Source organism: Trachypithecus francoisi, unplaced genomic scaffold (assembly GCF_009764315.1).
Source record: "Trachypithecus francoisi isolate TF-2019V2 unplaced genomic scaffold, Tfra_2.0 Lachesis_group1, whole genome shotgun sequence".
Classification (NCBI taxonomy): domain Eukaryota; kingdom Metazoa; phylum Chordata; class Mammalia; order Primates; family Cercopithecidae; genus Trachypithecus; species Trachypithecus francoisi.
In genome coordinates, this window is record NW_022681454.1 from 41,968,644 (window position 1) to 41,991,329 (window position 22,686).

General features: G+C 36.4%; 1 protein-coding gene across 2 annotated transcripts in view; it reads left to right on the top strand.

Annotated features, from left to right (window-relative positions):
- SLC30A9 (solute carrier family 30 member 9) overlaps positions 1-22,686 on the top strand; it is a 106,871-nt gene that overhangs the window by 68,222 nt on the left and 15,963 nt on the right. For both annotated transcript variants that reach the window (XM_033214100.1, XM_033214102.1), the window contains exons 10-15: positions 9,612-9,667; positions 12,428-12,563; positions 14,736-14,775; positions 15,967-16,038; positions 16,501-16,608; positions 19,894-20,059. In XM_033214100.1, the coding sequence (XP_033069991.1) occupies positions 9,612-9,667; positions 12,428-12,563; positions 14,736-14,775; positions 15,967-16,038; positions 16,501-16,608; positions 19,894-20,059 (578 nt within the window). The remainder of the gene's footprint in view (positions 1-9,611; positions 9,668-12,427; positions 12,564-14,735; positions 14,776-15,966; positions 16,039-16,500; positions 16,609-19,893; positions 20,060-22,686) is intronic.

Consider the following 22,686-nt stretch of genomic DNA (forward strand, 5'->3'; position numbering starts at 1 on the left):
TCCCAGTGCTCACGCAAAGCTAGGATACATTCAAGTTCTGACTAGCCGAGGTAAGAGAGTTCTCATTATCGAGGCCAGTAGAAGGCTCGCCTTAGGAGTATGGCTAAATTATTCTTAACGTAAAGGCTGTTCTAGAATCCTCCCTAACAAATCTTGCTAAAAGTTCTAAAGGATCAAGCCAATCTTGAAATAATTTAATCACTTGCCAGGACAAAGCCTCACATTCTTTAATAAAGGCAGCAAAATCCAAACACTCAGTATAACATTCACAGTGTTTAGCATCCAATAAAAAGACTAATAGCCAGTATAAGAAGCAGGAAAATTTGACTCATAACCAGGAGAAAAATCAGTCATAAGCAGGCTTAACAGATGATAGAATTAGCAGACAAGGATATTAAACAGCTACTTCAAGTACAGTTATGTATTGAAAGGAAAATATGAACATGAGAAATCAAAGGTATGAAAAATAAGCCAAATGAAACTTTTAGAGCTAAAAAAAAATTTGATATGAAAAATTCACTGTATAGAATTAACAGCAGATTAGACACTGCAGGTAAAAGTCAGTGAACCTGAGTATGTAACAGCAGAAAACATTCTTACTAAAGCCACAGACAAAAAAGATAGAAAAAAAAGGAAGAAGCCTCAGTAACTTATGTAACAGTATCAAGAATATTCTGTCAAGCATTTGGGGAAGAAACAATACTGAGTACACAAGCTTTCAGAAATAGAGAATGAAATGTTTTCTACTGCTTTAATGAGGCCCTGATCCCAAAATTTTATAAAGTCATTATGAGAGAAAAAAAACCCTACAGACCAGTTATTCCTCATGAACACAGATGCAAAACTCCTTAAAATATAATCAGATTGAATTATATAAATATATAAATATGATACATATAAAAATGATATTACATCATAATTAGGTAAGATTTCAGGAGTGTAAAGTTGGTTTAACATTCAAAATCAGTAAGTTAATATGAAGAAATTAATTGCATTTCTACTATCAGCAAATAAATGGAGAAGGAAATTTTAATAAATTCCATGTAAAGTAGTGTCACAAAATATTAAATACTTAGAGATAAATCTAGCAAAAGACATACAAGACCTTTACGCTGAAAGTCATAAAATGTTGCTGAGAGAAATTAAAACTTAAATAAATGGAGAGATGTAATAGCGCGTTCATAGATTGGATGTCATAGATCTGTTAAATCTCCCTAAATTGATTTACAGATATAATGGAATCCCATTCATAATATGAACAAATTTTTCTGTACAATTGAGAAACTGAATAAATTCCAAAATTTATATGGACATGCAAAGAACCTGCAATATTCAAAGCAACCTTGAAGCAAGAAATTTGGAGAACTTCAAGACATTATAAACCTATAGAAATTAGGACAGTGAGTTACTGGCATAGGATTGACAAATCAATGGAACAGAATTGATCCAACAACAGAGCCACATTTCCATGGCCTGTGACTTTTGGCAAAGGCATCAAAGCCGTTGAGTGAAGAAATGAAACTTTTAAAACAAATAATGTTGGAAAAATTGGATCCATATGAGGAGAAAAAGGACCTTGACTCCTACTTCACACATTGTATACAAGTTTGAAATGGATCATAGTCCAAATATAAAAGTTAAAACTATGAAGATTTCTAGAAGAAAACCTAGGAGAATATCTTTTAGACATGGTAGGCAGTGATTTCATAAATAGGACACAGAAACAATATCGTAAAATAAAAAGATTTACAAATTAAACTTCATCAAAATTAAAAACTTTTGCTCATTGAAAGACATCCTTAAGGAAATAAATAGGCATAGATTGGGAGAAAATATTCACAAAGCATTCTGAGAGGGGACTGGTATCCAGAATTAAGAACTTCCATGATTCAGTAATAAAATGAGAACCCAGTTTTTTCCCCCTAAGGATAAAGATTTGAACAGGTACTTCACAAATAAGGAAACATGAATGGTGGCTAGTGGACACCTGAAAAAGTGCTAACACCATTAATGATCAGGAAATGTATATTAATACCACAAGACATCTCTGCATATCCACTATAATGGCTACAGGTAAAAACCCTGACAGCCAAATTTTGGTGAAGATGTGGAGCAGCCAGATCTCCCAGACATTGCTGGTGGAGTGTATTAATAAAATGGTACAACCACTCTGGAAAACATCTGGGAGCGGCCTGTAAACACATGCTTATCCTATGACCCACCAATTCCACTTCTAAGGATTTACCCAAGGGAAGTGGGAATGAATGGTCCCAAAAGATTTGTATAAGAATGTTGGCTGGGCGCGGTGGCTCACGTCTGTAATCCCAGCACTTTGGGAGGCCAAGGCGGGCGGATCATCTGAGGTCAGGAATTTGAGACCAGCCTGGCCAAGATGGTGAAACCCCGTCTCTACTAAAAGTACAAAAATTAGCTGGGCATGGTGGTGGGTCGCTGTAATCCCAGCTACTCGGGAGGCTGAGGCAGGAGAATCGCTTGAACCCAGGAGGCGGGGGTTGCTGTGAGCTGAAATTGCACCACTGCACTCCAGCCTGGGCGACAAGAGTGACTCGGTCTCAAAAAAAAAAAAAAAGTAATGTTTATAGCAGTTTTACTTATAATGGCTGAAAAAATTGGAATCAGCCCAAATGTTTTTCAGCAGTACAGCAGATAAACAAATTGATACAATGGAATATTATCTGGCAATAAAAGAGAAAGAACTACTTTTCTCACTGGCAACATAGATGTATCTCCAGCAAGGAACTTTAATTTTTAATAGTTTAAAAAAACTGGAAAAATAGTTGCTTCTGATGTGGGGGAGGAAAGCGGCACAGGGAGCTTTTTGGGAGTGATGGAAAGGTTCTGTGTCTTCATAGGAATATATATTTCAAGGGTATGTGTATTTGTTAACAAACAGAACTGTACATTCTGGGCCGGGTACAGTAGCTCATGCCTCTAATTCCAGCACTTTGGGAGGCCGAGGTAGGCAGATGACTGGAGGTCAGGAGTTCGAGACCAGCCTGGCCAATATGGTGAAATCCCTGTCTCTACTAAAAATACAAAAAAATTAGCTGAGCGTGGTGGCACATGTCTGTAATCCCAGCTACTCAGGAGACTGAAACAGGAGGATCACTTGAACCCGGGAGGCAGAGGTTGCAGTGAGTCAAGATGGCACCACTGTACTCCAGCCTGGGTGACAGAACTAGACATCTCAAAACAAAAACAAGAAAAACTGTACATTCAGGATTTGTGCATTTCATTGTATGTGAATTTTACCTCAAAAAAATTCTCCCTATATGGAAATGTGATTACTTAGTAGATATTTGATAATAGTAAGGAATTAGTTTATTTGTTTTTGTTTTTTATTTTTTTTTGAGATGGAATCTCGCTCTGTTGCCCAGACTGGAGTGCAGTGGCACGATCTCGGCTCACTGCAAGCTCCGCCTCCCGGGTTCATGCCATTCTCTTGCCTCAGCCTCCCAAGTAGCTGGGACTACAGGCGCTCGCCACCATGCCCAGCTAATTTTTTGTGTTCTTCATAGAGATGGGGTTTCACCGTGTTAGCCAGGATGGTCTCGATATACTCTTGATCTCCTGACCTCGTGATCCACCCGCCTCGGCCTCCCAAAGTGTTGGGATTACAGGCGTGAGCCCCCGCACCTGGCCAGGAATTAGTATTGATTTTTAAAAGTCTGATAATAGTCTTGTGGCTGTATTTCCTAAAAAGCCTAGTTTTTAAAGAGATTCATCCAAAATATTTAAAGATGAAATGGTACGATGCTTGGAATTTACTTCAAAATATTCATGAGGGAGTAGATATGGATGAAATAAAACATATTTGCTTACATATTTATAATTGTTAAAGCTTAATGATGGATGATTTGAGTTTTTAAAAATGTTCTATCAGGGCCGGGCACAGTGACTCATGCCTGTAATCCCAGCACTTTGGGAGGCCGAGGCAGGCAGATCACCTGAGGTCGGGAGTTCAAGACCAGCCTGACCAACATGGGAAAACTCCATCTCTACTAAAAATACAAAAATTAGTTGGGTGTGGTGGCACGCGCCTGTAATCCCAGCTACTCAGGAGGCTGAGGCAGGAGAATTGCTTGAACCTGGGAGTTGGAGGTTGCAGTGAGCCAAGATTGTGCCATTGCATTCCAGCCTAGGCAACAGACTGAGACTCTGTCTCAAAAAAAAAAAAGTTCTATCAGATTTTAAAAATTATTCTGTCTGTCCATCCATCCATCCATCCATCCGCATGTTAGAAAATTTTCATAAAACAAAGTGCAAAAAGACATTATAGATTGTGGTCATATGTTTAAGTACATACAACCTTCTCCTTGAAATCCAGCACAAAAATATTCTCAAAGGAATGTTAAAAAGTATGTACAGATATGTATAAAGACAGTCCGAAATATACTCCAGACTCTTAAATAGTTCTTTTCTTTACTACTTGAATTTCTTTACAATGAGAATGTATTAATTTTGGAACCAGAAAAACAAACGAATTTTTGTAGAAGATTGAACAACAAGACAAGAGGTAAATGAAAGTTTGAGACCATATGATATCAAGTGATTTGAAAATTCTTGGACGAAGAGTATGTCTCAATTAGAGTTTTCAAAAAGGCTTTGATGAAAAATATTTCAACTGGACCTTTCTGAATAGATGGAAATTGTATTTCAGAAAGTTGTTTCTTTCGAGATCTATAATATTTTAAAATTTTTAATTCATCATAATATTTTTATGCCATATTTTTTTCTCACTTCTTGAGAGACTTAAGTACGTTCAACTTTTAAATTAGACCTGTGTCTCTAATTATAATGTAGTTATTTATTTATTTATTTATTTAGACAGAGTCTTGCTCTGTCACCCAGGCTGGAGTACAATGGTGTGATCTCGGCTTATTGCAAGCTCCGCCACCCGAGTTTACGCCGTTCTCCTGCCTCAGCTTCCTGAGTACCTGGGACTACAGGCGCCTGCCACCATGCCCAGCTAATTTTTTTGTATTTGCAGTAGAGACAGGGTTTCACTTAAAATTGCTAGCCTTACAATTTCTGTTACCGTTCATTTTGGAAAACTTTTCTGTTAAATCATGCACTTCATATCATTTAATATCAACTCAGATGAATTTATTGAGCACCTGAGTTTGCAGTGTAGCAAGTGTTTAGAAGACGTGGTTCTTTCTGTCTTCTGTAAACAGATTATATGCACATGAAACAACTAGAAAGCTCTTCTGAGGTACCATTATGCAGATGCTGGATAGTATGATACTTAAGGAACACCAGAAAGGTGAAGGGTGATCATGGAGTAGAGAGCATTTACAGTACTTCTTAGCTAATAGATGTTAATGTTCGTTATGCCGCAAACTAAACAAATGCTCTGTAGGTTATATATATGTAGCTAATAGAGATTATGTTGTAAATGTGTAGAAAAAGGTCTGGAAGGATACATATCAAATATAACTGATTCTGTCTTACCTCTGAGGGAGAACTGGTAGGGGTGGTCTCATTTTTGTTAGAACTAATAAATATGGTCCATATTCAGTTTATAAAATAGTTGACGGTATCTCACACTTCATTGCACAGCCAACTGAATATTAAGGATTTTTAAAATAATTGAATGTTTATTGAATAGTTTTAAAATAATAAAAATACATATCTATGTATACATATGTACACATAATGTGAATTAATAATGACTGTCACTTTTAATGTACAGGTGTATATTAGTCCATTTTCACGCTGCTGATAAAAACATATCCGAGACCAGGCAATTTACAAAAAAAGAAGTTTAATTGTGGTTAGGGCAGCCTCACAATCACAGTGGAAGGTGAAAGACAGGTCTTACATGTCAGCAGACAAGAGAAGACAGCTTGTGCAGGGAAACTACCCTTTTTAAAACCATCAGATCTCATGAGACTTATTCTCACGAGAACAGCACAGGAAAGACTCGCCCCCATGATTCAATTACCTCCCGCCCCCATGATTCAATTACCTCCCACTAGGTCCCTCCCACAACATATGTGAATTCAAGAAGAGATTTGGGTGGGGACACAGCCGAACCATATCTTTCTGCCCCTAGCCCCTCCTGAATCTCATGTCCTCACATTTCAAAACCACTCATGCCTTCCTAACAGTCCCCCAAAGTATTAACCCATTTCAGCATTAACTCAAAAGTCCATCCACAGTGTCATCCAAGACAAGGCAAGTCCCTTCTGCCTATGAACCTGTAAAATCAAAAGCAGGTTAGTTACTTCCTGGATACAATGAAGGTACAGGCATTGGGTAAATAATAGCCATTCCAAAAGGGAGACATTGGCCAAAACAAAGGGGCTGCAGGCCCCATGCAAGTCCAAAATCCAGAGGGGCAGTCAATTCTTAAAGCTCCAAAATGATCTCCTTTGACTCCATGTCTCACCTCCAAGTCACGCTGATGCAAAAGATGGGCTCCCACAGCCTTGGGCAGCTCCGCCTCTGTAGCTTTGCAGGATGTAGCCGCCTCATGGCTGCTTTCAGGGGCTGGCATTGAGTGTCTGTGGCTTTTCCAGGCGGACTGTGCAAGCTGTCAGTGGATCTATCATTCTGGGGTATGGAGGGCAGTGGCCCTCTGCTCACAGCTCCGCTAGGTGGTGCCCCAGTAGGGATTCTGTGTGGGGGCCCTGACCCCACATTTCTCTTAAGCACTGCCCTAGCAGAGGTTGTCCATGAGAGTCCCGCCCTTGTAGCAAACCTCTGCCTGGGCATCCAGGTGTTTCCCATATATCCTCTGAGATTTCCAAACCTTACTTCTTGACTTCTGTGCACCCACAGGCCCAACACCACGTCGAAGCTGCCATGGCTTGGGGCTTCCACCTTCTGAAGCAATAGCTGGAGCTGTACCTTGGCCCCTTTTAGTCACAGCTGGAGCAGCTGGGATGCAAGGCACTAAGTTCCCAGACTGCACACAGCAGAGGGACCCTAGGTCCAGCCCACAAAACCACTTTTTCTTCCTAAACCTCCAGGCCTGTGATTCAAAGAGCTGCCACAAAGGTCTCTGACATGTCCTAGAGACATTTTCCCCCTTTTCTTGGTGATTAACATTCAGCTCCTCATTACTTACGCAAATTTCTGCATCTGACTTGAATTTCTCCTCAGAATATGGGATTTTCTTTTCTATCGAATTATAAGGCTGCAAATTTTTGAAACTTTTATGCTGTTTCCATTTTAAAAGTAAATGCCTGGGCTGGGCATGGTGGCTCATGCCTGTAATCCCAGCACTTTGGGAGGCTGAGGTGGGTGGATCATGAGGTGAAGAAATCGAGACCATCCTGGCCAACATGGTGAAACCCTGTCTCTACTAAAAATACAAAAATTAACTGGGCGTGGTGGTGCTTGCCTATATTCCCAGTTACTTGGGAGTCTGAGGCAGGGTAATCGCTTGAACCTGGGAGGCAGAGGTTGTAGTAAGCCAAGATCGTGCCACTGCACTCCAGCCTGGCAACAGTGAGACTTTGCCTCAAAAAAAAACAAAAAACAAAAAAACTGAATTCCTTTTTAATAGCACACAAATCACCTCTTGAATGCTTTGCTGCTTAGAAATTTCTCCCGCTAGACACTCTAAAGCATCTCTCTCAAGTTCAAAGTTCCACAAATCTCTAGGGCAGGGGCAAAATGCTACCAGTCTCTTTGATTAAAACATAACAAGAGTCACCTTTGCTGCAATTTCCAACAAGTTCCTCATCTCCATCTGAGACCACCTCAGCCTGGACTTTATTGTCCATATCGCTGTCAGCATTTTGGGCAGAGTCATTCAACAAGTCTCTAGGAAATTCCAAACTTTCTCACGTTTTCCTATCTTTTTCTGAACCCTCCAAACTGTTCCAGCCCCTGCCTGTTACCCAATTCCAAAGTTGATTCCACATTTTCGGGTATATAGAGCAGCACCCCACTCTGCTGGTACCAATTTACTGTATTATTCTGTTTTCATGTTGCTGATAAAGACATACCCAAGACTGGGCAATTTACAAAAAAAAAGAAGTTTAATGGACTGACAATTTCACATGGCTAGGGAAGCCTCACAATCATGGCAGAAGGTGAAAGGCACGTACACGTGGTGGCAAGACAAGAGAAGAGAGCTTGTGCAAGGAAACTCCTCTTTTTAAAACCATCAGATCTCATAAGACGTATTCACTAGCACAAGAACAGCAAGGGAAAGACCTGCCCCCATGATTCAGTTACCTCCCACCAGGTCCCACAACATGTGGGAATTGAAGATGAGATTTGGGTGGGGACACAGCCAAACCATAACAGGGTGTAAGAGAGTTATATCTTCCTTTGAATTTACTCTCATTCTCTTAGTTTAATTCCCTGAAAAATCATGTATATTTTAGGTGGTTTGCTCCCTTTTCCCATGGAATCCATTGGTAAAAGCTTGTAATATTCTGTGTATTTAGGAATAATTTCTGTGTATTTAGGATAGGATTTCCAATATTAAGACCTAAAAATATATTTGTATTAATATTTTCAAGTTTGTTTAATCTCTATTTTTTTATTAGAAAAAATGTTTCTATTAAATTTCTTGGAACCTAAGGGAAACGTCATCTATGAAGAAGTCATTATCTAGAAACTTTACTTATCTGATTATTTGATATGATGCTGAAAAAAGGAAAAGCCTCAGATTAATCAACTAAAATTACATAGGGAATTCACTCAGAGACTTTGTATTTTTATCAAATAGTTCTAATAAGGTAGTCTTATGATGTGACTTCTAGATTCACATCAGATTTGGATGGGAAGCACTTAATAGGGACAAGCATAATGCTATTGAGAAGTTCCAGTGGATAACTCTTTAACAAAGGACAAAACTTTAAAAACCACCTAAGTGGAAATGAAAGAAAGAAGGAAGAAATGTTGAAGGCAAGTGAGACAGAGGAGAGCGAGTAAGAAAGGAAGGAAAGAAAAGAATGTGATATATAATTCCTGTGCATGGTTTTGCAGCTTTAATAGAAATGTATGGGCCCATATACAATATATATAGTTTAAAGTTTTTATTATCTTTTACTTGCACAGCTATGCAAGTTATTCTTCCTGTAAAAAGTCAAATATTACAGGCTACCTTAATTTTTGCCTCTCTTCAGAGATATAAACATAGTTACATGCTTGTTCTTTTTAACCTTTTCTGTGCTTTACATTATATCTAGCTTATAAAAACTACAAAGCATAAGTTCTGTACTGTACATACTGTTCCTAACTTGCTTTTTTCTCTTCTTCTACTTAATGGTATGTCTAGGAGCTTTATCCGTGTCAGTATAGAAAGCTCTTCTCTAACCCTATTTTTTAACCTACTGTAGAAGTAATATATGGTTTATCATTTATTTTGTCATTCCCAATTGATGGATTTTTTTTAGGTTGCTTTCATGTTTCTCATCTTTATAAACAATGGTGTTTTGAACCCCTTTGAGTTCATCTTTATTTTTCTAAGGTAAGTACTAGAAACCAGAATTGCTGGGCCATTGGACATGCATATGTTGAGTGTTTCTTTGTCATTGTCAGCCTGCACCCTCCACAGTGGCTTTACCATATTATACTCTCCATCTTGCTAATGATTATTCACCTTTTTTTCTTCTTCTTCGTAGGGTTTACTAGCATTGGGCATCCGTAAGTCTGTTCAAACACCAGATCCTTCTCATCCGTAAGGACATTGCCTTATTTTGTTTTTGTTTGTTTTGGCAATAAGTCATTGAAATAACTAAATTTCAGAAATCTCCTGCCATTTATGTACCTGCAGTTTGTTAAAGATTTGGTCATTTCTTCCACTATAGTATCTAAAGTGCAGAACTTACCACTGTGTCAAAGTAAATTAAAGGTATAATTTCAAAATGGAGTTTAAGTTATTTTTATGCTTTGTAGCACAGCATGGAGATCTTGTTTTCTCCATATTTAATAATAATAAAGCACATATTTTGATCTTAGAAGTCTGTTTTATTTTGGTCCAAGGAAACATGTATTCTAGATTTAGACTCATAGGCTGCCCAATCTAAAATTTTGATGGTAACTTCTATTACATACACACGTATTTTAATCTTCCTGTTGTGATTTGGAAATAGTATTTTGTTAATATATCAGAATTATTTATTTGTAAAGTGAGTATACTTTTTAGAATGTATCATTTTGAATCATAGCCATTATTTGATACAGAGATTTTTTTCTATTGCTTCTGTTAACATAACCACTTTTGAATTCCACAAGCATCATTTTAAGACTAGCTTCAGTAATATAATTTGATAAATCTGAAGGCCAAAAATGCACTTTTATTTCTGTAAAGGAGTCTACCTCTGTTCTTTAGAAATGCCTTTCTTTTCTTGAAAGCACTACTACTGTTTTCCTATAAATAATATATTTGAATGTTTTGTAACTATCAATAAGCTGGTATAGAGAATAGCTCTCTAGTGTGTTAATTACACATCATTACAGTATTTTACCATCTTAAGAAAAATTTTTTTTTTCTTGGCAAGTTTTATATACAAAAGATTTAAAAACAGAAGGTACAAATTTTACATTTTCGGTTGTGAAGATTTCTTCTCAAGGTATTTTTATAGTCTACTTTAGTGCTGCCCAACAGAATTTTCTGCAATGATGAAAATATTTTATATCTGTCCAGTATGGTAGTAGCTGACTACATGTAACTATTGAGCATGTGAAATGTGGCCAGTACAACTGAATAACTAAATTTTAAACTATATTTAGTTTTAATTTATTTAAATTTAAATTGCCACATGTGGCTTGTGGCTCATCATATTGGACAGTTTAGATCTATATAATTAAAATTTTCAATAAGAAGTTAATAATTCCTTGAAATCACCTAAAGTGTAAGTAATACCATTTATTTTAGATCTTAATTTACTTTAATGTAAATATATATTCTATATTACTTTGGGAGGAAACTTTAGAAGAAAGTAAATTTTTCTGAGTGAGCTGATTGTCACATTGTCACATCTATAAACTGGGAATTACTTCCATGGCAGGATTGCATCTTTGTGAAAAGGAATTCCAAGAGCAGTTTGATTAAGAATTCTTGTTTAAAGCTGGGTGCAGTGGCTTACGCCTGTAATCCCAGCACTTTGGGAGGCTGAGGCAGGTGGATTACCTAAGGTCGGGAGTTCGAGACCAGCCTGACCAACATGGAGAAACCCCATCTCTATTAAAAATACGAAAAATTAGCTGGGCGTGGTGGCACATGCCTGTAATTCCAGCTACTCAGAAGGCTGAGGCAGGAGAGTTGCTTGAACCCAGGAGACAGAGGTTGCAGTGAGCCAAGATCGTGGCATTGCATTCCAGCCTGTGCAACAAGAGTAAAACTTTGTCTCCAAAAAAAAAAAAAAAAGGCGGGTGGGGTGCAGTGGCCCACACCTGTAATCCCAGCACTTTGGGAGGCCGAGGTGGGCAGATCGCTTGAGGTTGGGAGTTCGAGACCAGCCTGACCAACATGGAGAATCCCCGTCTCTACTAAAAATACACAATTAGCTGGGCGTGCTGGCGCATGCCTGTAATCCCAGCTACTTGGGAGACTGAGGTGGGAGAATCGCGGAGGTTGCAGTGAGCCAAGATCACACCATTGCACTCCCGCCTGGGCAGCAAGAGTGAAACTCCATCTCAAAAAAAAAAAAAGAATTCTTGTTTAAATTTGTATTTCTCAGAAGAGTCCCACTCAGTTTGGGTTTGGGACTAAATTTTCCAGGAAATATTTTTATTAATGAGTGATTCTTTTCCTCCTCTAATATGTTATTAATATATTTTTGAACACCTTTAATACTAAGTATTGTGTCAGAACTTACAGTAATACAAAATAATATACATATTGATAAAGCATGCTTGAAAAATAATTGAGATTTTAACATCATGAAAACACCCAGAAAACTGAAGATCTTAGTTCTAGTAATAGTTGAAAGTTGGTGTGTGCTAACCCGTTCAGAACCAGCAATAAATTATGTGTTGTAAACTTCTGTATCCAGCATCAAATTATAGGTAATATAAATCATAGACTGGCTGCACAAAAAGATGGAAATATTCAATTAGAAGCTACATTACAGGGAAATTTAAATGTTACCCTGTTCATTAAACATCTGAATGCATTTTTTAAAAGATTAATTTTACCAGGATCTGTGGTACACAATAGTAAAGTAGCTCTCTAAATCAAAATAGGCTATTTGGAAAAGAGATCAGAAAAAAGCTGAATTAGATGGTATTCACTTTATTTTTATGTATTTTCAAAGATCTTACAGGTTTTTTCCACTTTCCATATTGCTTTTCAAGTTTGACACTTAACATCTTACTGAAATATAAAATGATAACATCTTGATATTCTTAGTCTTTTTCATTGACCTATTAAGGTCAATATTTTAAAAGAAACCATTTGTATTTCTTGTGAACTATATTCTTTTCTATTTTTCAGGTACGGATTTTCAAATATGCGCTATATTTCTTCGCTAATTAGTGGTGTTGGTATTTTCATGATGGGTGCGGGACTATCTTGGTACCATGGAGTCATGGGATTGCTTCATCCTCAACCAATAGAATCCCTTCTATGGGTAATCCTCTTTTTTTCTCCTCAATTTTGATGTCTTTATGACTTAGTGATTGTGTACAGTAGAAGGCCTTTGTCATATTGGTGTTAAAGAAGGGGAATGACATATACCTTCTTGACTGTGTAATATAGGGTTATGTATCTGTAGTTTATTTTTTAGAACGTGACTGGACATAACCTCTAAATCCATAAGATTCAATGATGTTGAACAGGATCTCTGTAGGTACCGATTATCAAGCCCTGCTCCTTGGTTAAAATCTTGGGCAGTTCCATTAATTTCTCCAGTTACTGTTGAAGAACAAGAAAACCTCTGTTCACTTTTGGTCCCAAGAATAATCTCATTTCAGTAATTAAAATATCCAGACCCATGTAATTGTCGTAAGTTGGAACTATATTTAAAGTTAAAGTTTCTATTTTCCCTCATCCTGGGCTTCCTTCAGGTAGGAAGCCTGCACTGGGGGAATGGGAGGATAGCAGGGTGATCACCCGTATGATCCCCTCTAAGGCTTCTGCTCCTCTCTCCTATTCCCTAGGCAGTGTTGAAGGTTGGGATAGGGGATTAAAAACATATTACTTTACTGACTACAATGTTATTTTGCATTGGTTTCCTCTGGCCTTTGTAGATGTTTAAAGCTGTCTTTTTTTTTTTTTCTTGGGCACTTCTTGGAGATTACCCTGCTTGGCTGCTCTGGCTATGGCTGCCCAAATTGGTCACATAGCATACCCTCTCAGCTTCTGCATCTCATGGTGTAGTTCCAGACAGTGCTGAAGTGGTCTTGCATTTGGAAAGAATGCCCTTTGAACAGTTGATCTCCTTATGAAAGACTCCTAGGGACCTGTGTGTTAAAACAGACATGTTTAACATACTTTCTGTGGGAGTACAGGTTTTTTCTCAAGCACAGTGATCTACTCTGCTGGTATAGCCAGTATCAGTTAGTAGGCTTGCATATGGATGTATCACTCAGGTATTCATCAGACACTTTGCTGTGATATCCGATATCCAGGGTACACACATCAACAGCTTTCACCAAAGAAATCATTTTTGGCCTCCTCAATTTCAACTTTTCTTATGTGGTCTAGAGGATGCGGACTAGAATGTAGTCTAGTGGGTAGAGGCCCCAGGTTTGGGCTACCTTCTGTGCAAGGCCTGAACAGATGGTATAACACCTCCTTTTGGATTGCGGGGATACTTGTACCTATTTTCTTCTCTATTTTGGGTTGTAGTCAGAACTAGACAGAATCATTCTGTCTAGTTTTTTAATATATTGTTATATCATGCAAATCTACTTAATAACAAGCCCATTAAACTAGGCTTATTTGTTATTCTTTAGTTTTCTATAGTTTTAATTGACTAGTTTCTTACCATAATACATTTCATATCATTAAAAGAAAGAAATGTATTTCCTCCATTCTGAAAAGATTTGGCCACTTTGTGGGTACTTCTTTGTCCTAGCATTCTTCTAATTTGTTCAGCGTCACTTTATAGAGGCAAAGCAGTCTCTGGAGTTAGAGATTAGGTAATTAGTTAAATTTTTCAGTTGTGTATAAGTTTTAAAATTTCTAAAAGCTCTTGTGCCTTTCAGTAACTAAATGGGGTTTCCATTAGACTATCGCCCTTTTTAAAATAGTGTTGGACTATGTTCAAAGTTTTCAGATCTCTATTTTAGGAAAGCCTAGGGTTCTAAACATTGTTGAAAATTCTGTAGATGTTTGGTTTGAATTTCATTAAAATAAAAAAATATGTGTTGCTAGGTTAACTTTTTTTTTTTTTTTCTTTTAACACACCCCAGGCTAAAGCTTTTCTTACCATCTTTAATTGAAGAGTGTCCTGGAATTGCAGGGAATGTGGTGTTACCAAAAAACCAAAAATTGGTTACTGTTTGTAACTACTTACCTTTCTGAATCAGGATTTTCTTGGTGTTAGGCATCCAAGCAAAATCTAGAAGTTACTTGAGTTTGGATGTGGATCTTACTGTATCTGGTGTCTAGAACCTCTGATATCAAATATTTGAGTTCATATCTCATTGTCCTCATTTGAGTTGTTTTCCATGAGTAACCTTATTGTCTGGCTTAGATTTGAATTCATGTTTTTGTTTTAGACATTACGGACTTTCTGTATGAACAGTTGTGATTGGAAGTACTTAATTTATGCTTTGTTTTAATATTTCTTTTCTAGGCATATTGTATTTTAGCAGGATCATTAGTATCTGAAGGAGGTATGTGCTGTCACAAAGTATGTCTCTATTCTTAATATAATAATATGTATTCAACTGTTCATATTAGAGTTTGCTAAGTTCTGTTGATTAAAGACAAGTAAGTGTGGGAATAGTCATCTAAGCTTTCTCTACTTTTAGGGAGTAAAGTCTTTGTATGATGTACTGTGGTTGTTTCTGTAATGGATAGCTGTGGGGGTGTGTGTAAGTGCGCCCTGCCATGGGATGGCATCCTGGCCAGGGCTCGTTTCTTCTTGTGTCGTGAGCTGCTAGGATAGGCTCAAGTAGGTGACAATCAGATAGATGCAGGACAATAACTGATGTGGCATGAAAGTGCTTAGCAAGCCCACCATATTTGTGGTTATTTTTAAACTATGTGGTGGTAAGAGGTGTTCCTTACAATTTTCACTTTGGAAACGTTATTCCTTGATTGAACCCAATACCACTACTGTTGCCATTACTTGCTGATTCACTAAAAATTGGATAAATAATTATTTTACTTATTTTAAAGGGAAAGTATGTTTCGTTTTTGAGTATCATAATACTCAAAACATTTGAAAGTGAATATAAAAAGCATAACTAAACTGAACTTTAAAAAGTTTGCACTTAAGAGTGTTCATCAGAAGAAGCCAGGCTCTTGTGATACAAATATTTCAACATTTTTTAATTACACAGCTATAGCAGTATGATGACAGAGAACTGCTAATATCAGTATAAAACTGCCTGATTCACTGCTGTGCTCATGTTTACTTCTGAAACATTGTAACTTTCTGTGTATGATGTTCCCTTCATCTATTTTTAAAATTAAGATTATTTTTTATTGAAAGATCCTAACTGTATATGTTTATGGGGCCCCTCATCTTTGAAAGTCTGTAAAATGGTTATAACATCACCTGTCTCAAAAGATTGGGAGGCTCAAAAATGATTGTGGTTAGTGTGGTGCTGCCAAATAGCAGCTCTTCAATAAACTAAAGCTGTTGTTATTAGTAATTGTATTTAATTATTATGGTTTAGAATTATGGGGTTCATTTTATTATAATGATTAATTGATAACAACTAATTAACATAGAACTTTTCCTTATTGCCAACCCTAGTTTTAAATGTTGTGCTTATTTGTTTGTCTTTTGAGATGCCATCTTTAAAGTTTGGAGGCATGAAGTTTCTGTCTTGCTGATATGAATGCTTTTCTTTTAGCAACACTTCTTGTTGCTGTAAATGAACTTCGTAGGAATGCTCGGGCCAAAGGAATGACATTTTACAAGTATGGTATGTATTTTAGAAACCAGGTGTTTGTTTCACCTCCCTTATTTGCTTAAAATTACTTAATACTGTTATTGCTTTGTTCCTAATAGATATGTACAAAACATATCTAAATATCATCCCTATGTGGCTCCTACATATCTTTCAGCCCTTATTAAAAAGAAAAGTAGTGTAGAAATTTGAACATGGATACTTTATATTTGGATTTGACTTAAGTGAACTAAGGTATTTCTTTATATGGTTATATAACTTGAGAAAGTAATTTAACTTTATGTATCAGTTATTGTTGACATTTAAGCCAAGAAATTATGTTTGCATTGAACAAGGTTTTTAAAATCATAATCTCTCATACACTTTTATCTTAATTTATATCTTGATTTTAAATGGATACTTATTAAAATGTTACCCGGTAATATCAAGTTAAAATTTTAGAAATTTATTTTTCTTGTCTCTTCCCCAATGACTAAGTAATGGAAAGTCGTGATCCTAGTACAAATGTGATATTATTGGAGGATACTGCTGCAGTCTTGGGAGTTATAATAGCTGCCACTTGCATGGGCCTTACTTCTATAACAGGTAAATATTTCTTAAATTACAGGTGATTTGTCTTACTTAAATAATTCTCTAATATGTGGGAATTTTCTCTTATATCATTGAATAATATTAAACCAATAAATTGTTAAATATTAATTCCATACTAATCATTGACTTGTATAAGATTTGGTCAGCAGAACTATTCAGGTTTATTTGAATTAAAAATGTCTCTAAATTAGAAATAAGGCTATTTGTAGAGGATTTCTGTAATGCTGTAAGTCTTTCTAGCTGTGACTTTAAAAATTGTGCAGTCACTGTGAACTTTTTATTTACCTATAAAAGTGTGGATAATATTTGCCTTGGTAACCGCATAGGTTTATTAAGAAAAGATGAATTTTAATAAACTCTAAAGTTCCAAACAAATATACATAGATCCTAAAATAACACTGTTTTGTTCAACTTGATTTTGTTATAATGTTGTTGCGAAAAATAACAATTCCTAACTGAGGCCACCATCTCTGTGGAGTTTGTTCATTCTCCCTTTACCTGCGTGGGTTTTCTTTGGACACTCCGACTACCTCCCACATCACAATGCTGTGCATGGTCAGTGAATTGGGGTGTCTAAATAGTCCCATTCTGAGTGAGTGTGGGGGTGTGTTTAAGTGTGGCCTGCCATGGGATGGCATCCTGGCCAGGTCTGGTTCCTTCTTGTGTCATGTGCTGCTAGGATAGGCTCAAGTAGGTGATAACCAGACAGATAGAGGACAATAACTGATGTATGAAAGCGCTCAGCAAGCCCACATGGTTGTGGTTGTTTGTTTTTGAATTATGTGGTGGTAATAGGTGTTCCTTACAATTTTCACTTTGTAAACTTTATTCTTTGATTTAACCCACCACCACCACTGTTGCCGATACTCACTGATTCACCAAAAATTGGGTAAATACTTATTTTACATAGTTTTCATTAATTTTTTAAAATGTACTTATAGCCCACATTTATTTTGGTGTTCAATATTAGACATGTTTTGGGTCTTAGAAGTTGAGTAATGTTTTTGTGACCAGAAATATGCCATAGGAACTTAACTCTTTTTTTTTTTTTTTGAGACGGAATTTTGCTCTTGTTGCCTAGGCTGGAGTGCAATGGCGCGATCTCGGCTCACGATTCTCCTGCCTCAGCCTCCCGAGTAGCTGGGATTACAGGCATGCGCCACCACACCCAGCTAGTTTTGTATTTTTAGTAGAGACGGGTTTTCTCCATATTGGTCAGGCTGATCTGAAACTCCCGACCTCGGGTGATCCTCCCACCTTGGCCTTCCAAAGTGTTGGGATTACAGTCATGAGCCACTGCGCCCCGCCAGACCTTAACTGTTGTTTGTATTGGTTAGCTTATGGTAAAATTGGTTTTGTCATATGTTGTTCCCTATAAAGTCGCAGTTCTAAGAAACTATTGACAACATAAGTGAGGACTTACCATATATTGTGGCTCTTGTTCATTTGTCTTTTTCCACCCTTAATGCCAATAATAACTACTGTTGCCTTCCTCTTTCTTTAAGTTGGTTCTGTCCTCATTTTGGTAGCTAATTAAGTGTTTTAAGGGCCAATACAATACAGGTAAATGAAAAGACAGAAATTCTATTTTATTTTTATTTTCTAAAACAAAGAACCATTTAGCATGAAAAGACTCAATTTATGAAGTTGGAATTCTCTTGGAAAGGAACTTCTTCCATTCTTCTGTATTTGTCCTTACATATTTAAAATAATTTAGGTGACAAGCTTCCACAATTCTGCAGGGTTTCTTCAAATAGTCTGAAATATGAATACTTCTTTCTCATTCTGAGTGTGCATTTTAAGACCAAACCAGCATTCTCTGATGTTTATTGTGATCCAAAATATTTGTAAAAGTATTGATTGCTCTTCTGGTTGACCATTTAGTTTTTGAACTGTTTTTGAACATAAATTACTAGCAAAATTTTAGGCTTGAGAAAAGTGTGACTTGATGCAGAAGTCAACTTTGAATAATTTATTTTCTTTTACATAATAACAGAAACCAGTCAGATCAAACTTACAAAACTATGTAATGTATTTTACGTGAATTAAATTTTTCTTAATTAGCTAATTTATTCAAATTAAATTAAATAACATGCCAAGAAATAAAAGTTTTCTTTAAAAAGGTATTTTCTTTCAGCTAATATTCCTGGGGTTTCTGTAAGAGTACATGAATGTATATATTTAAATAAAAATAACTTTAAATTTGGATTTCTAAAGAGCAGTATTTGATTTTGAGCTCTATAATTACAAAACTTCTAATTGATAATGTTTTACAAGTGGATCATTTTTAACACTTAGTATAGATAAACGGGTTTGCTTTTTAGTGTTATAGCTTAGCAAAATATATGTTTTCTCAAGCATTAAAAGAGTTAAATATATTGATGACATTTCATCTTTGGAATAAAAAGACTTGTAGTCATAAAAGCCGTATATAAAATTTATTATAAAGATTTAAAATGTATTTATTGGTGTCTATTATATAAATATTACTTATACATTCATAGATGATAAATCAGCCTTTCTCATTGGTTCTGGGAGAGAAGCCCTGACAACCTAAGGCAAATATTAGAATCAGAATCACCTGCAGGGCTTGGGGAAACACAGAATGCTGAAACCCACATCCAGAATTTTTTATTCAGAGGCCTGAAATGAGGTCTGAGAATCTGCTTTTCTACCAAGTTTTCAAGTGATGCTGCTGGTCCAGGAACCACACTTTGAGAAGTACCACATTGAGGCACCTACGGCATGTAATGAATTAAGTTCTTTCCTTTGTATCTAGAATGATACTAGCTATATATCATCCTTGGTTGGATGAGAAGAGAGTCACCCATATTATTTTCTGTAGGGCTTAATTCTCTTACAGAACATTAATAGGAAGAAGACACAGAAAATGGTTTCTTTCAGCTTTTGATTTTACTGTTATTTTGTCTGTCTGGTGTAGGAAAAGTGCTACTGATATATCAAAGAAATGGACTTCTCATTATGTCATTTTTTTGTATTGGTGTCTGTGCTCAGAAACTTCACATATGTAATGACAGGTACAAGTAGATCTTAATTATGTCACATAATGCTCTTATGGAAGCAAGTTGTAGCATCCTCATTTTGTAGTATATTAAAATATATTAAAACTATTAGGAGTCATTAAAGGAAGTAATTAAAGAAATTAGGAATAAATTTCAAGTGCCTTGATTTCCGGTTCTGGTTCTTTGCTCTCTATAAAGTTCACTGAAATAATATAAAATGTTAATTTACTGATTTTTTTTTATGTGCTTTATTTAGGCAATCCACTGTATGACAGCCTAGGTTCTTTGGGTGTGGGCACCTTATTAGGCGTGGTCTCAGCATTCCTCATCTACACTAACACAGAAGCACTCTTAGGGCGGTCCATCCAGCCAGAACAAGTACAACGGCTCACTGAACTCCTGGAGAATGACCCATCCGTAAGGTCAGCCTTATTCCAGTAATCCTGTTAAGGCTTACAAAAACATATTTAAAAACAGAAATGCTTTGTTTGTAAATACTTCCAGAGGAAGTTTTGGATTCCTGGTCTTCAGAACTTTTTAGTCTGTAACTTTTCAGAATTATAATCCTGGAAGGAAAAAGGAATACACTTAGGAAACTCCTTGTAAGTTTCCTTTTAAATTTTCTATACTTCTAATTTTTAGAATAAGGAACAGTAAGTTGATATAATGAGAATAGAAGTTTGCAAAGTAGTTGTCTTCTTTTTTTATTTTTTTTTTATTATTATACTTTAAGTTCTAGGGTACATGTGCACAATGTGCAGGTTTGTTACATATGTATACATGTTCCATGTTGGTGTGCTGCACCCATTAACTCGTCATTTACATTAGGTATATCCCCCAATGCCATCCCTTCCCTCTCCTCCCACCCCATGACAGGCCCCGGTGTGTCATGTTTCCCTTCCTGTGTCCAAGGGTTCTCTTTGTTCAATTCCCACCTATGAGGGAGAACATGCGGTGTTTGGTTTTCTGTCCTTGCGATAGTTTGCTGAGAATGATGGTTTCCAGCTTCATCCATGTCCCTACAGAGGACATGAACTCATCCTTTTTTATGGCTGCATAGTATTCCATGGTGTATATGTGCCACATTTTCTTAATCCAGTCTATCATTGATGGACATGTGGGGTGTTTCCAAATCTTTGCTATTGTGAATAGTGCCACAGTAAACATATGGGTGCATGTGTCTTTATAGCAGCATGACTTATAATCCTTTGGGTATATACCCCATAATGGGATGGCTGGGTCAAATGGTATTTCTAGTTTTAGAACCTTGAGGAATCGCCACCCTGTCTTCCACAATGGTTGAACTAGTTTACAGTCCCACCAACAGTGTAAAAGTGTTCTTATTTCTCCACATCCTCTCCAGCACCCGTTGTTTCCTGACTTTTTAATGATTGCCATTCTAACTGGTGTGAGATGGTATCTCATTGTGGTTTTGATTTGCATTTCTCTGATGGCGAGTGATGATGAGCATTTTTTCATGTGTCTGTTGGCTGCATAAATGTCTTCTTTTGAGAAGTGTCTGTTCATATCCTTTGCCCACTTTTTGATGGAGTTTTTTTTTTCTTGTAAATTTGTTTGAGTTCTTTGTAGATTTTGGATATTAGCCCTTTGTCAGATGAGTAGATTGCAAAAGTTTTCTCCCATTCTGTAGGTTGCCTGTTCACTCTGATGGTAGTTTCTTTTGCCGTGCAGAAGCTCTTTAGTTTAATTAGATCCCATTTGTCAATTTTGGCTTTTGTTCTCATTGCTTTTGGTGTTTTAGACATGAAGTCCTTGCCCATGCCTATGTCCTGAATGTATTGCTTAGGTTTTCTAGGGTTTTTATGGCTTTAGGTCTAACATTTAAGTCTTTAATCCATCTTTAATTAATTTTTATATAAGGTGTAAGGAAGGGATCCAGTTTCAGCTTTCTACATATGGCTAGCCAGTTTTCCTGGCACCATTTATTAAATAGGGAATCCTTTCCCCGTTTCTTGTTTTTGTCAGGTTTGTCAAAGATCAGATGTTCGTAGATGTGTGGTATTATTTCTGAGGACTCTGTTCTGTTCCATTGGTCTATATCTCTGTTTTGGTACCAGTACCATGTTGTTTTGATTACTGTAGCCTTGTAGTATAGTTTGAAGTCAGGTGGCATGATGCCTCCAGCTTTGTTCTTTTGGCTTAGGATGGTCTTGGCAATGCGGGCTCTTTTTTGGTTCCATATGAACTTTAGTTTTTTCCAGTTCTGTTAAGAAAGTCATTGGTAGCTTGGTGGGATGGCATTGAATCTTTAAAGTAGTTGTCTTCTTAATGTGGAAATACTTAATATGGAACCTGTAGAGTTGCCTTATATTTGCATTGCAATTACAAATTTAAAAAGATTTTTGTTCATTGAGAAATGATTACCAAATTAAATATAATTTATATTTATTTTGAAAATAGATTTTGTTTTAACTTATTTTTAAATATTTTTCTTATAATCTTTCTCTTTTAAATTTTTAAAACTAAAGATTGGAGACTTAGGAGATAATCAGAAGAAGAGATATAGAATTCTAATAGTGCTTTTCAGTGAAATTCCAGCAGCATTGTGGTTTTATAATGAAATGAAAGAACAAATCTTTAAAAACCCAGTTTTCTACTAACTTGTTATATATTTTTTCAAACTTTAAAATAAGATTTTTTTGTGTGTTATACTTGAAATCTTTAAGTTAAATCTTTTAAAAATGACCTGTGTATCTGAATTAGTAAAACATATTAATGATTACTAGATTTATATTCTGTGCCCTATATGTTTAATCTAGAAAAGTAACTATCTCATTGGAACAAGATTAGAAATTGAGAGATGGGCACAGTGGCACACGCCTATAGTTCCAGTTACTTGGGAGGCTGAGGCAGGAGGATCACTTGAGGCCAAGAGTTTGAGGCTAGTGTGCAATGACCATGTCTGATCATATTTGTGAATAGCCACTTACTGCACTATAGCCTGGGCAGCATAGCAAAACCCTGTCTCTTAAAAAAAAAAAAAAAAGATTAGAAGTTGAGCATTCTGAAAATCAGTATTAGATTTAGT